The sequence below is a fragment of the Penicillium maclennaniae genome (genome assembly GCF_028827695.1).
Source record: "Penicillium maclennaniae strain IBT 15551 chromosome Unknown utg000007l:1.0-4884863.0:1.0-4888362.0, whole genome shotgun sequence".
Classification (NCBI taxonomy): domain Eukaryota; kingdom Fungi; phylum Ascomycota; class Eurotiomycetes; order Eurotiales; family Aspergillaceae; genus Penicillium; species Penicillium maclennaniae.
The window spans coordinates 679,253-693,025 of record NW_026623219.1 but is presented as its reverse complement, the minus strand read 5'-3'; the positions used below and the strand labels follow the sequence as shown (position 1 = coordinate 693,025).

The 13,773-nt window shown below is 51.0% G+C and overlaps 7 protein-coding genes across 7 annotated transcripts; 2 read left to right on the top strand and 5 right to left on the bottom strand.

The window, feature by feature from the left end:
• Positions 1 to 346: 346 nt before the first annotated feature.
• On the top strand, positions 347 to 670 carry N7477_007466 (NADH dehydrogenase [ubiquinone] 1 beta subcomplex subunit 3; the record flags this gene model as incomplete). Its single annotated transcript, XM_056969129.1, has 2 exons — positions 347 to 444; positions 502 to 670. The coding sequence occupies 2 exons, from the start codon at positions 347 to 349 to the stop codon at positions 668 to 670; spliced, it is 267 nt and encodes an 88-aa protein (XP_056819161.1).
• A 446-nt stretch (positions 671 to 1,116) lies between these two features.
• On the bottom strand, positions 1,117 to 2,628 carry N7477_007465 (WD40 repeat domain-containing protein; the record flags this gene model as incomplete). The annotated part of the gene is made up of 1 exon (XM_056969128.1): positions 1,117 to 2,628. The coding sequence occupies one exon, from the start codon at positions 2,626 to 2,628 to the stop codon at positions 1,117 to 1,119; it is 1,512 nt and encodes a 503-aa protein (XP_056819160.1).
• Positions 2,629 to 3,099: 471 nt separating this feature from the next.
• Positions 3,100 to 5,055, bottom strand: N7477_007464 (acyl--CoA ligase; the record flags this gene model as incomplete). Its single annotated transcript, XM_056969127.1, has 5 exons — positions 3,100 to 3,426; positions 3,489 to 3,811; positions 3,872 to 4,034; positions 4,086 to 4,343; positions 4,399 to 5,055. The coding sequence occupies 5 exons, from the start codon at positions 5,053 to 5,055 to the stop codon at positions 3,100 to 3,102; spliced, it is 1,728 nt and encodes a 575-aa protein (XP_056819159.1).
• A 1,578-nt stretch (positions 5,056 to 6,633) lies between these two features.
• Positions 6,634 to 9,001, bottom strand: N7477_007463 (uncharacterized protein; the record flags this gene model as incomplete). Its single annotated transcript, XM_056969126.1, has 6 exons — positions 6,634 to 7,343; positions 7,412 to 7,521; positions 7,574 to 8,038; positions 8,103 to 8,378; positions 8,455 to 8,846; positions 8,897 to 9,001. The coding sequence occupies 6 exons, from the start codon at positions 8,999 to 9,001 to the stop codon at positions 6,634 to 6,636; spliced, it is 2,058 nt and encodes a 685-aa protein (XP_056819158.1).
• Positions 9,002 to 9,450: 449 nt separating this feature from the next.
• Positions 9,451 to 10,132, top strand: N7477_007462 (uncharacterized protein; the record flags this gene model as incomplete). Its single annotated transcript, XM_056969125.1, has 4 exons — positions 9,451 to 9,597; positions 9,656 to 9,797; positions 9,831 to 9,948; positions 10,057 to 10,132. 4 exons carry the CDS (start codon positions 9,451 to 9,453, stop codon positions 10,130 to 10,132), a joined length of 483 nt encoding a protein of 160 aa, XP_056819157.1.
• A 584-nt stretch (positions 10,133 to 10,716) lies between these two features.
• N7477_007461 (uncharacterized protein) lies at positions 10,717 to 12,110 on the bottom strand (the record flags this gene model as incomplete). The annotated part of the gene is made up of 2 exons (XM_056969124.1): positions 10,717 to 11,868; positions 11,952 to 12,110. Coding segments are annotated over 2 exons (1,311 nt in total), but the record flags the coding sequence as incomplete, so codon positions are not given.
• Positions 12,111 to 12,558: 448 nt separating this feature from the next.
• N7477_007460 (uncharacterized protein) lies at positions 12,559 to 13,431 on the bottom strand (the record flags this gene model as incomplete). Its single annotated transcript, XM_056969123.1, has 1 exon — positions 12,559 to 13,431. One exon carries the CDS (start codon positions 13,429 to 13,431, stop codon positions 12,559 to 12,561), a length of 873 nt encoding a protein of 290 aa, XP_056819155.1.
• Positions 13,432 to 13,773: the final 342 nt, after the last annotated feature.

Below are 13,773 nucleotides of genomic sequence, written 5' to 3'. Positions count from 1 at the left end.
GTGGCCACCAAGTGAAGGGGAGGTAGAGCGGTGTTGGCGGATTGTGCGTGGGGATGTTGGGATTGAAGGTGAGCTTGTTGCAAGGTGTAGGGAGCGCCGAGACCCGAAGGCCCGTATCTGCCTACAGGAGGTGGCATTGTGGAACTTGAATTTGTCGAGTTGGCGCTGGTTGTTGGCTTCAGTTTCGTCCGCGAAGGCGGGAGAGCTAACTGCTCGCCGTATCGAGTTTAGCGTAGATGCTATTCTGCCAAGCGCACCGCTCCGGCTTCACGTCTTTCGACTTCTGTCTCGGATCGATTGCTCTTGCCTTCGCTCTCTCTCCGTGTTTTCTTTGTCTTCTGTCACAATGCCTGCCCGCAACCCCACCGGCTTTGACGTCGGCCAGTTCAAGGCCGCCGCCTCCCCGTCTTCCGTCTACGCTAAACGGGATCCCTGGGCTCGCCAGTACGTTGACTCGTCCCCGCCGTGAGACCCATCGCGCTCTACTAATTTTTCATACAGCGAGGCCTGGCGCTATACCGGCCCCTTTACCCGCTGGAACCGCTTCAAGGGCCTCTTCCCCGGTCTGGGCATCGCGACTGTCGCCTTCACTGCCTACTGCGCATACGAGCACTTCTTCATGAAGGACGACCACCACCACGGTGACGCCCACGGCGAGGCCCACCACTAGGAGGTTTTGCAAAGAAGTTTTTCAGGCGGCCGACCGACAAATAATCAAAGAAGGATGGATACCCCAATCGGCGAGCAAGAGTCGTTCTATCTCAGCAGGACACTTAAAATCCCGGAATTTTGACGTTGAATGCTACGGCCTCGTCTCTTGAAAGCCCTCTTGTCGAGTCGAAGCGGAGCGGCCTACTCCTCATGCCGAGGGAAGTGCCTTGCAGCGGCGCTTCGGGTTGAATTGTCGGATGTACATAGTTCATGTTCAATTACTACAGATATTTCTTTACTGTTTGACCTATAACCCTTCTATGTCGCGCGGAATATTGCTTACGACATTAGTATCCGTAAAATTTGGAGGTTCATTCCTTGTAAGGCTTAAATCGTGCAACATTGCCTTTATGGGTGTAACATGATATCATAAAAATCGCATCAAAGTCCTATACAACCAGCACTCTACTCCTCCTCGAAGACCAAAGTCACGCCGTCATCACCAGCGGTGACAATGCGCTTTCCATCAAAGCCTTGCACGAAGCCCATGATGCCACCGGCCTGTTCGCCTTCCTCGTTCTCAGAGACGCCCATGTGACCCTTCCACTCCTTCATCAAACCCAGAGCGGCAGCGGCGGTACCGCCACGAGCGTCCCATCTCCGGACAACACCATCCAGTCCGACCGAGGTGAGCATCCATGATCGGGGCTGGTTCTGGCCAGCAGGACCCGCGCGAGCGACAGCCGGGGCCTTACTTTGTAGGAACTCGACCTTGACCACGGCACTACCCTCGTGGGCCTCCTTGATATGACGGCGAACAGCAAATCGGTGAGCAGCATCGTACAGAGCAATTGAGCCATCCACGGAACCAGCAGCGAGCAAAGTCATCGGGGGCTGGGAGAAAGACAAGGTCTCGATGCCGTCTGACTGGGTCTGCAGCGCAGCAATGATAGTACCAGCGGCGGAGGCAGTAGCAGATTGAGCTGCCTTGCCCTTGCCACTCGCAGCAGCACCCGCAAGGCGGGGAAGACCGACGACCCGGATGTGGCCCTCAGAACCGCCCACGGCGGCAATACCACCACCCGGGGACACAGCAACAGAGTACAGACCGCCCTCAATAGCAAAACGCTGGTCCTCCGCTGTCAAACCAACGACAGCGTTGGTACCGGGCGAGCCAGAAATGCCAGCCGCTGCCGCGGCGCCGAAGACATCATAGACATAGAAGCTACCGTCTTCAGAGACAGTCGCAAGCAGGTTTCCATCCGGTGTCCAGGCACCAGCAGTACAAGAAGCAGTGTGCTGGAAGAAACTCTGAATGATGGTAATAGGTTGAGAGTCGGTGTGATCAATGCGGAATACCCAAGCACTGCCATCGTTGGCACCCAATGCAACAACATTTCGCTTTTCCTCACTACCCTCACTGTAAGGGCAAACAGCAACCCAATTGATCTCCTCCACCTCCTGAGCCTCAGCGACAAACTCCCACGCAGTCCCAGTCTTCTGGGGCGTGGAGTCGCGCCAAGCACGCAGCTTGCCATCCAAACCGGCCGTCAGCACATATTCACCCGCCGGCTCGGTAAAAGCCACCGCGTTGACGGTATCAGAATGTCCATTCAGCTTAGCTAGAGGCGGAATACCCTCGCGCTCGCGCGGCTGGGGATTTGCTTCGTAACTGCGAGGGAGAAGGGGTTTCTCGGCAGGGGTCGAGTCGAAGATGTAAGCTAGATCATCACCGGCACCGGTGATGATAATGTTGTTGTGTACAGGGTGTTGCGCAACGCAGAAGACGGAGTCGTCGTGTGAGTCGAAGTGTGCGGATGAATCGTTCTGCAGAGAGATTTCTTGTTCGTAGGTCATTTGCTCGTCTTCTCCGTCGGACTCCATTGGGTGGTCGTCGTCGTTGACAATCTCTTCGCCCTCGTCGGCGCCAACGAACATATCTTCATCATCTTGCTGGTGGTGGTCTTGGGCGGACATTGTGCAGATGCCAATCGGAGGCGAGATTGATGTGATGTAAAGTTTATAGAATATATCGATTGGAGGTGATTTGGGGGTATTTTAGGGACAGATGCCTTGGGTGAGTATTTCAATAAGTGAAAGAACAGAGTAAACGGATATTCCTCTGTCTAAAAGTAGAAAATGAAAGAATGAGCGAGCTGAAGCTGGATCTTTTTTTTTCTGTCAACCTCCCCCGCTTAGAAATCTGCATCCCCGCAGGAGACAAACACTGCAAACTCCCTCAATATCTAAAGTGAAGTATACATTCCTTTTAACTGCAGAGAATATGTATGAATTGAGATAAAGATATTGAAAGATCAGTTATAAATTCAATGCTTGATATTCTAATAAGTACCAATCAATTGTAATGTCGATCAACAAAAACATGTCATCAAGGGCAGAATCTACTGCTGTAGGAAAAAACGAACGCTTGCACAAAGATCTAGGAGCTTAAATCTTCGCCCCGGCCTTTCTCCGAGCCTCCTTCTCCTGGTCCCGCAGCAGGCGACGTAGAATCTTGCCACTTGGGCTCTTGGGAATGACATCAATAAATCTCACACCACCCTTGAGCCACTTGTGCCGGGCCTTATGGTCCTCAACAAACTTCTTGATAGACTGTACAACTTCTTCATCTGGACCTGCAGAGGCTGACTTGACGACAATAGCCTTGGGGACCTCACCAGCGGCATCGTCGGGAATGGCAATTACGGCACAGTCAGACACAGCGGGGTGAGTCAGCAGGTGAGCTTCCAACTCAGCTGGTGCAACTTGGAGACCCTACTCATTGGCGGTTAGTCAGGGATAGTTTTAAAAATTTTCAGATTGATGAGTCGACAAACCTTGACCTTGATCAATTCCTTGATGCGATCCACAATGAACAAATGCTCGGTGCCCTTGGGACCAATTTTGATCACGGCCTCGTCTCCAGTGCGCATCCAACCATCCTCGAAGGTCTCTTTGGTAGCCTTGTCGTTATTCAAGTAGCCTAGCACCACACTGGGTGATCGGACCACCAGCTCACCCGGGGTATTGTAAGCTGTGATCTCTTCGCCTTCCGCTGACATGATGCGTGCCTCGAAGCCTGGGACTAGGCATCCCGAAGAGCCGAGCAGTATATCATCGGGATGGGTCGAGCTGACAACAGTGGAAGTTTCCGTGAGGCCTAGTACGAAGAAATCAGTCTGGTACTTTCTATATCTATATGGAGAGAACATGTCCTTACCGTATCCTTGACGAATGAGCACTTTGGGATAGACCTTCAGAAAATCGGCCGCAGTCTCCATTCCAAGGGGTGCAGCTCCTGTGAATAGGGATTTCACGGAGCTCAAATCATACTTGGAACATTCATCTTGCAAGCGCAACATGTTGATAATAATCGGGGGAACCTGTAGCACAATTAATAACCTGGCATCGAGTATGCCGTCACAATAGCTTACCAGCATGAGACATGAAATCTTGAATTTTTGGATGGCCGTCAAGTAAGATTTGAGCTCAAATTTGGGAAGAATGATAATCTGGTCTCCTCGGTACGGACCCGAATGGCAGATCACGACCAGGGCATAGATATGACTCTGCGGCAAAAGACCCAGCGTGACTTCAGTGGAGCTATTGGATGAGGCTCGGTGACTCCTTTCGAAGAGGGCGATTTGCATGGTATTGGCGATAACATTGCGGTGAGATATCATGACTCCTTTCTGTAAGCACTCTGTTAGAAATTGGCCTGGATAGCGTGGTTAATGGTCAACATACCGGCAAGCCAGATGTGCCACTCGAGTAGCACAAGAAAGCGGTTCGACGCGCTCCCTCTCCAGGACCCCAGTTCAACGCCTCCAACGGTGGAAGAGATTTTCCAGCTTCGGCTATTTGATTGACGGTCTTGTACTCGGTAGGTGGCTTTGCGCCGCCAAGAATCGTATCCGGTACATCGATCAGATAGATCTTGCTCCGAGGAAGACCGGCCTGAGCGGCCGCATCCAATGCGACGGGAAGCAGCGGGACGCAAGTAAAGAGAGCTTTAGCCTTGGAGTCCACGATCTGGTGTTTCAGCTCAGCGGCAGAGTAGGATGCATTCGCCGGAGACACGACACCACCAAGTCGATGCGTGGCCCAGAAGAAAGGCAAAGAATCTATCGTGTTGAGGGCAAAAACGGCAATTGTCTTGTCCCATTCCGATCCCTGATTTGGCTTCCAGCCGAATTCTGCTGCGAGGCCACGGGCGATCTGGTCTACACGGGAGACAATTTCTCGTGAGGAATACGACTTTCCGGTCAACCCGCAGGTGTAAGGGTCCCGCGACTTGTCGTGGGCCATTCGTCCATACTTCTCGTTGAGCATGAACTCACAAATCGAAATGCTGTCTGGAACCGTGCCCAGTTCGCCGAACTTTTTATCCGGCAAGAACACCATTTTGGAATATGCGTGGCTTCCGTTACTCCAGGTAGTAGCCGGGCGGGTGAATGGAGTTGTGCAGCTCAAGGCACTATGCGGCTAGGTTCGCACGCGGTGGACGAAGATAGGAAGACGTAAATCAAGATATCTTTATGGCCAGAAGGCGAGAGAAAGAGAGAAAGGCACACGATCCAAAGTCTAACGGGAATCTGGGGAAATTGGACGTGCGGGGAAAGCTGTGAAGTCGGCGAACTCTCCGACTGTTCTGCTCTATCCGGTCGACAGATGATCTTACTCGTAGAGAGATCGAGTTAATTTCTAACAATTCTGGAGCTCTTCGCACTTATTGCGGGATGAAGAAGAAGTGACTTCGATCTTCCTCGGATAAGGTGCTACCGAGGCTTTTCAAAAGTCCGACAGTATGCCAAGAGCCACCGGAATAGCGGGAAACGCCTAGTGTTGAATGTGGGGCATGTTGCGCAATTCCGGTTCTACCGAGTGCATCTTCACGGCTTGTTTTACCCTAATCTACCTTCAAAGGCCCGAGAATTCGGTGTTCTTCCTGCATCTCGAAAGAAAGGTATCTTCCGCGGTATATCCTAGGAGAATTGCCAAAACCCTATTCCAAATGTCCTCCAGCCTCGGTCAAGCGGACGACTCGCACTTTAAGGTGGGCTTGGCATGCAGATCATCCCAATGTTCGGCTAGTTTCTTCACTTGGAATGCGCCGATGATGGCACTCTTTCGTGGTGGCGCTGGCTATGCTCCAACAGGAGCGTACTAAAGAGTCCCATGTATAAGGAAGAGATGACACTTGGACCTTAGACATCCCTAGCGTGTGTCGGATGCTCTTAAAGATCTCGAACTCATACATACTGTACCAACATCTTGCCCTAAGGGCTAATTGGCCCAATCGATCTTATCTACCTCGCGGGCCTTACATATTGTAGTGGGGGAACTGCTGACTGCATAAAGGAGCGGTCCACCTGATGACTAAGGCTTTTGTGATGTATAAGACTCTCTACGCTCAGGATAAAGCAAGACAGACACACTTTCTCTTCTAATCTACCCTTATGTGTTCTCCTCCCTATAGTCCTTCCTCATTATGTGTGTGTGAGTGTGTGAGAGTGTGTATGTTGCCTAATCTGCGTAGTCAGCCATCGGGTCATTCTCACTTCAATATGTAGACGAGTCCAATTGTAATTTTCGTAGAAGATTTAATTCAATTGCAGTACAGCACCCGTGTCACAATTTGTCCGTCCTATAAGTTGATTTGGAACGTCCAAATTCTGCTTGGAATCAACGCCCATGAGCAAATTCAAGTGCGCAGATCACCGTTACTTGTAGATCCTAGAACCCATCGGCAAACTACCAGTTGATAACAAAATTTGAGATAACGTTATGTGTATTACTATCGACTCTGTATGGTAGGTTCAAAGAAAGCAGCGCAGACTAATATCAACAAAACCCAATAGTCTGACGTCAATAGCCTAGGGCTAAGTAGCTCCCAGTACTTTGATTTCCCTTTAGATGCGAGACTTCGCACGTGAAGGGTACCTTGAACGCCGTAGACGAAACAATTTGACCGTGACGTTTTCAGTGAGCATCATGGACCGACCGCTTCAGTTTTCCGTCGGCTTTGGAGTACGATTGACCGAGCTCTTGTCGGGCTAGATCCTGAATCCAATCTTGGTTCGGCTGCACTTTCTGACCTTTCGACAACTTGGACGCGAGATAAAACCAGTTGAGAGCATGTCCGACTGTGCTGACCTCGTCACTGACATGGCTCAAGGAGTAAGCACTAATGCGCTGGTAGAGATCGTGATCTGTCCATAAAGCCAAGAGGTGGTTGGCGACGGCATCAACATCTCCGACTTCAACAAGATACCCGTTCTTTGTATCCTCCAACTGCAACGGGATGCCGCCTGCACGGGTCGCGATGACAGGTTTTCCTTTGTGGATTGCTTCCGATACTTTGACCTCAAATCCCTCACGCACTGAGAGTTGCAAGACAATGTGTGCTTTGGAGAGCAAGGTGTTCAGGACTTGATCCGATGGTCCCAAACGCAGGACGCAAATACTATCCGAAAGATGTGGCATGGTATCTTGAATACGCTGCAGAACCGCGTCATAGATAATACATCCGTCGGGGTCGTCTATGGATCCGTGGCCACAAATGAGAAGTTTCGGTGCCTTCATCTCAGGATGAGACTGAGCCAGTAGACTTCGAAAGCTGTCGTATGATGCAAGAACATCAAAGATCCCCTTGGCAGGATCAAATCGTGCGATTTGCACGATATATGGTTCTGTGGTAACGTTAGCAAACACATTTCAGGCCTTTGAGAGAATAATATGCTCAATTCCCTTGGCTTACCGTCGGGGTAATTAATGGTGGTCATTTCCGTATTCTTGCAGGAGTGATTGAACATCCGTCCGTAGAACGCAGTGTCCCAGTCTCTCATGTTTTTGTTGAGACCATCCAGCCTGGCATAAGTCATTAGTGAATCAGGTGATAAGTGGAAAATGGAGAGAATACCAGTCGGTGCATGCGGGCATGTATCCTACACGAGCCGGGGGCACATTTTGAGGAACGAAATGGTCCACCGGTTGACTGATGAAAATGTCTGCGGCTTGAATCTGCTCCCAGAGGAAGTCCCAAACTTCAGCTTGAGGGCTCCCAGGCGTTTCAATCAAATCACTTCGCATTTGAATGTGGCTTCGATAGATAACGGGTCTCTGTGAATCCATTCTTTTGGCGACCGGAATGAGACCGGTCATTTGGGGGTCATCAACGATGATTATATCGGCGCCCCCCTGGGCAGGCCGACCAAGAGGGCCGCCTTTGCGTATCCAGTATCTGTGGGCATTGTCATCGATCCAATCCACTAGGTGTTGCTGACTTTCTGGACTCAGTCGTTCGTGTGGCGCGGAAACACCTTGCAAGATGTTGTGATTGGTTTTGGTGATGCGGAATACATCGGGCCTTGGCTTCGGCACATACCTTGGCGAAGCAATCAGTATCAAGAGACTTTTGACAGTGAAAGGGTGATACGCTTGAAGCTCACCATTTGATGTCCACGCCGACTTCGTGTGCTAGTCGAATTAAAGCATGCCGCATGAGTGCAACGCCCCCGCCCTGAGGAGTCGCACTAAAGAAGGCGATTTTTACTTGTCGGTCCCTCAGATCCTTCACGTAGTATTCCACGGCTGACCAGGTCTTTGGCCGAACACTCTGCTGGAAACAGTCTTCGTTCATGAGTTTAATGTGAAAGCTCGCATCTACCCCCACGTCGCCAAGAAAGCCGACATGCAAGAGTGGCAGATTGTTGGGTCCAAAGAACCTGTTGAGTATTAGCTACCGTGCGATCAAAGAAAAAGGTGGTTGTAAGAGTTCTTTCTAAAGAGCATCGATCGTACCTTGTGCATTTTCTCGCCATTGATTCAGCCTGCTCATCGATAGCTTTGTGCTCAAGATGCACTCGAGTCTCGTTCTCAGCATAAGATATGACAGACGACTCCTCATCCAGGGCGATCGGCAAAATGTCCATTTCTGCCCAAAGTTGTGGGCATAAAGATGGAATCCGTTCATGCAAGGTTCGGGGCAGCGCAATACCAACAATCTTTTCCAGGTGTATGTCACTGTACTCTTTAAGCTCGGAAATAATAGACTGGCCGATCTCGACTTCTGTGGCCTCTGGAGGAAGAACTGTCTCTATAAAGTCCAAAAGGTATGTCACATCACGAAAGGCAATCGCAATGTGGGGGCTGGAATTGGCCGTGGTTGAGATAGAAACTCCAGCGTAGATCGTCTGAAGATCACTATTAGCTATGAAGACTTTTGTATGAAGGCATCGCTCACATCGAAAAGAGGTCCGGACCAATCATTCTTTTTCATATGAGGCAAGATGCGGTCCTTTTGGGACTGCGAGCCGCGACGGCCGGTTACATGGCTGTTGGCTAGCATTGCAAGTACTATACGGCCTTCCAGGCCCTTTCATTCACGCTTTTGATTCGAATCTATTGATCTTTATCAATCTCCACAAAAAAAAAGAGCCTCTTAGGCGCAATATATGACCATTTTTGTTGATTACATAATCAGAGCATCATCGATCGCAGAGGATTTGTCGATCACAATAGCCGATGACTGACTCGAGATCAGCGAATCGATCGCCTGAAGTGCGTCATATGACAGGAACAATACATTTCTGTTTTGAAAAGGCTTTTCAATGCACTTATCTGGAAATTCCGGGCGTGGAGGTCTTCCCATATGTGAGATCATGGACTCCATATGAACGTTATGCGGGACTGCTATTCTTTCTAAAATTTGAATAAATATTCTTGCCTCTTTCAGTATATTTAATTATCTCTACCTGATCATCGAAACACTAAGTCTGCCCAGATTATCTCTCCGCTATGGGAAGCTACTTCGGCCATTCTATTGGACTCGCAGGATGGTTTGTTCGCGCTATTCAAGCCGTTAGTGCGGTAATAGTCCTTGGAATTACAGCTTGGGCGGTAGAAGGGACCGAGACTGTCATGGTGGTCTATTTGCTCGTCATTGTAAGCTATCTATCGAGGCCCGGCCAGCCATTGCCCGTGATCTTTAACAGATAAGAAGGCTTCATTGACATTGGTCATTCTTGTGTTGGCTCTGGGTATTAGCTACATGACCCGTTGTTATAGATGGCATATATTTCTTCTTTTACTCACAGGCGGCGTCTTGTCCTATCTGTCAGCATATAAGGACGGAATCATTGATTGTAAGCAATCTAATTTTTCCGGTCTATAGATAGCTTACTTCATTCTCTTGGCTCTCGATTTCAATCGAACAAATTGTCGCAGGAACTGCTGGAACGGAGAGGTAAACTGTTCACGAAGCTATACCGCAGAGGCTTTTAGCTTTATTGCCTTGTGAGTGACGGTGTATTGCCTCAATCATGCTAGACTAACTCTAAGCAGCTTTACCTCTCTTCTCAGCTTTGCCTTTTGAATAATCTTCATATATTGTGCAAAGCTCAGACCTGTACGAGAGATGGAAGAGAATTATCTCGAGGAACGCGTTGCCGAGAATTTTAACGCGGCCGGTCTGATCTAGGTAGCATTTATTAGCCTGACGCTACTCTATTTTCCACCTTGGAGCCATAACGCACATATTTGCAAACACCGCCCTCTTCAGGGTAGGCAAGGTGGTAATCATACACAGATTCCTTGCAGATTGGCATAACGTGCCCACTCAAGCTTATTGTTTCATTGTGCCGGGGCTCCATTACAGAGCGACGCGGACTAGAGCACGGGTTGAAAGTCGGGCAGCTTGAGGCAAACTGGGCTTAGGAAGCACCTCCTGAGCACTGCAAACTTTTACGCTGACGCCGGATCGGCTATCGCTACCGATGACCGTGTTTGGGGCGTGTTGGCAATACTGGGCTTGGGCAAATATACCAGGGGAGCTGGAACACCAGTTGACATAGACGTCGCCGCTAGCCGTGCCGACAACCTCAGGCAGTCCCTTTGAGTCCAGTGCGAGGTTTGCAACACGTATACAAATTGTACGCTGATTGGAGATGCCTTTTTCGCAAAGCACGGTCACACTACGGGGTGAGTTTCAGAGGACTGATACACAACGTAAGCATAACTGGGTTGGCGGAAGAATAAAAGAGTCTAAAGCATTGCCTCCGTTATCTAAGAAACATGCACGCCATTCATTTTGGGGGCATCTCTCCAGTTTGCCCCTTCTTTCTGGATCACCTCTGCATCGTGACTAAAGAGCCATTCTCTCCGGTCACCGTAGCCCCAGAAGACCGGGTTCTCCGCAGTATCGAGAGCCAGCTTCTCATCCCGTTCCTGCTGCTCCTGACCGTCATCAACATGGAGGATGTACTGGTGCTCCCGAGTCTTGGCCTGCACCAGACTCGCCCGCGGCATACGGATCTGCTCATACTGTTTGAGGGCTGCAGCCATGGGCACGTCCTGGGCGAGCACCTGGCGCAGAACGGCGGCGTCTTCGAAGGCTTGGGCAGCGCCCTGGGCTAGGTAAGGCAGCATCGGGTGGCAGCTGTCACCCAGCAGCACGGCCTTGCCCGAGGGGTGTGTCCAGTGGGTGAGGTTTGGTAGGTCGCACAGGCGCCACTTCATGAAGTCGCCCGTGAGGGCGCAAAGCTTCTGGACCTGGGGTTCCCAGCTGGCGAAGCGCTTACATAGCTCGCTATTATCGCCTTTGACGACCCAGACCTCGTCCGTGGTCTCGTTGTAGGAGGTGGCACACACGACGATGTTGTACATCTCGCCATTGCGGATCGGGTAGCCGACCAAGTGCGCGTCCGGACCACACCATGATGTCGTGCAGGGGTTGCGGATCAGATGAGCCAGGTCCGGTTCCGCCAGCAGTTTCTCACCAGGAATCAGAATCCGGTAGGCGACGTCGCCCGTGTCCCGAGGGACGTCCGGCTGACCGGTAAGAAGGGGTCGGCAGGTGGACTTTATGCCGTCTGCACCAACGATCAAATCAGCCTTGAAAACCTCGCCGTCCTGTGTGGTGGCACTCGGCGCCTCGAAGTCGTAGGATACGACACGCTTCTTGGTAAGGACCTCGATGTCGGCTTTCAGGGCCGCATCGAGCAGAGCGGCGTGCAGGTCTGCTCGATGAACCAACCAGTAAGGCGCCCCATGTGTCTCGACGATATTGTTGAAGGGCAAATCGAATATGGTGCTGCCGTCCTTCCAGCGAATGAAGTGGTATCTCTGTGAAGTCGACTTCTTCATCCTCTCCAGATCAACACCCCATCGCATGAGCAGCCGGCTCGAGTTGGGTGGAATTCTGATCCCCGCTCCAGCCTATGTGAAACTCCAGTGTCAGTCAGTTGATTCCATCCATTATATCTGGCATGCTCAAGTAGCTTCGGCTGTTGGTTTCTTACCTCTGCGAACTCAGGAGCTGCATCGATGATTGTGACCTTGTGGCCGTCCGTCTGCAAAGCCAGTCCCGCCGCGAGGCCGCCCAAGCCGGCGCCGACAATGAGAACGTTCAACGATCTGGATGTGTGAGTCATTTTGTTGCGTCGTTGGAAAGGAATCCCTCTGAATTATGATTGTCTTCCGGTCTGCTTAAGTGTTTCATCCAATGTCTCGATTCGCTATCTCAAACATGATCACTTTATAGAACTCATGATGGCAAACTCAACTGTCGAGATCCATAATCGTGTCCGAGACCGTCTTGTTTCTCCGATCGCGACCCTCTGCATTTGCGGAAATACTCCCCCTGTACGAGGTTGTCCATCGGAAGACTGCACCCGACGGATGTCGCTCTCGACCCACCCTCGCGGCACATGCATCCTGGTCAGGGCCAACTCCCGAACATTGCTTCTATTTGCCTACTAGCGCGCACTTGCTACCCCAGACTAGCTACAGCGGAGACGAGCATTACGGGACTAAGACATGACACACTCCGGGGAACACGGCTTGAAGAATGAATTGCTCTCAATTGATTTGATTGCAAAGTCTAGATTTAGAAAAAATGAGTGCTAACTAGGAAAGGAATTTGGTGATTATCTCGCAAAAGTTCTCGAAACCATCAATATAGGGAACATGCCCGGCATTATTGATAATTTCCATCCGTACGGGCACCTTCTTTCCACAACTCCGGAAGCTCTCCTCAATAGCCTGTCGCATCTCCTGCATCTTGACTGGAAGGTCCGCATCCTTCTCCCCGGCGACGATGAGCGCCTCTTCGCAGCCGTGTCCCACCTTCGGATAAAGCGGCCTCAGGTCGAAAGAAGCGCTTCTTAGGGCGGCGCAACACGTTTCCAGCCCCTGAATTGTAGTTGTCGCCATGGAATTCTCCATCCTGGCCGTCTCCTCCGAATGCCGCGCCATCCAATCTTCACCAAACCAACGCTTCCGAGTATTTGACAGGTCCTCTGATATGGAACCCGACTGCTTGACGGCGCTTACTCGGGCGGCGAAGTTATCGGGGATACAGGCTACAGCCGGGGAGGCGGCGATAGCGTCAGCCACGACGATCTTGTTCACGATGCCCGGATGGCGCGCGGTGAAGTACACGGCCTTGATTCCACCCATTGAGACACCGATCCAGGCATGCAACCTGTTGATTTTGAGATGCCCGAGAAGATGATAGACATCATCCGCCAAGTTCTCGAATGTCATGGAGGTCAATTCGTCTTCAGTAGGTGCACCCGAGCGTCCATGGCCCGGATGATCGTAGCGAAGGACGCGGAAGCCTTGGTTTTCCAATACCGGCACGACGCGGTCCCAGGAGGTCAAATCTTCGGCCAAGGAATTAGAGAGAAGGACCACGCGATTGGAGGGATCGCTGGATGACAGATCATAGGCCATCTGTCGCCCATTTGGGAGCGTGAAGGACTCGCTTGTAGACGACATCTTGGCGATTGATACGTCCTGCTTTCCGCTGACAAGCAAAATCCAAAGATGTAAGAGGTTGTAATGACAAAAATTCTATGAAGGTGTGACTTTGACAATAAGAAACGGATCAAGACTTGATACAAGTCGGCTATTTTGCCGGATATTGGTATAGCCAGGTGCTGTCGGCGCCGAGAGTGGGACATGCGGGGAAACGGCCCCAAGTCCCCGCAGTTCCTGTCCAGGGCTGGTAAGCGCGTCATGTACCGGGAGCATAAGTCCGTATCAACCCCCCTGTCCCAACGTGCATACGGTTCGTTGCTCCGACGCTTTTTTTGCCTCCGCAGTACATTCATCGGCTCT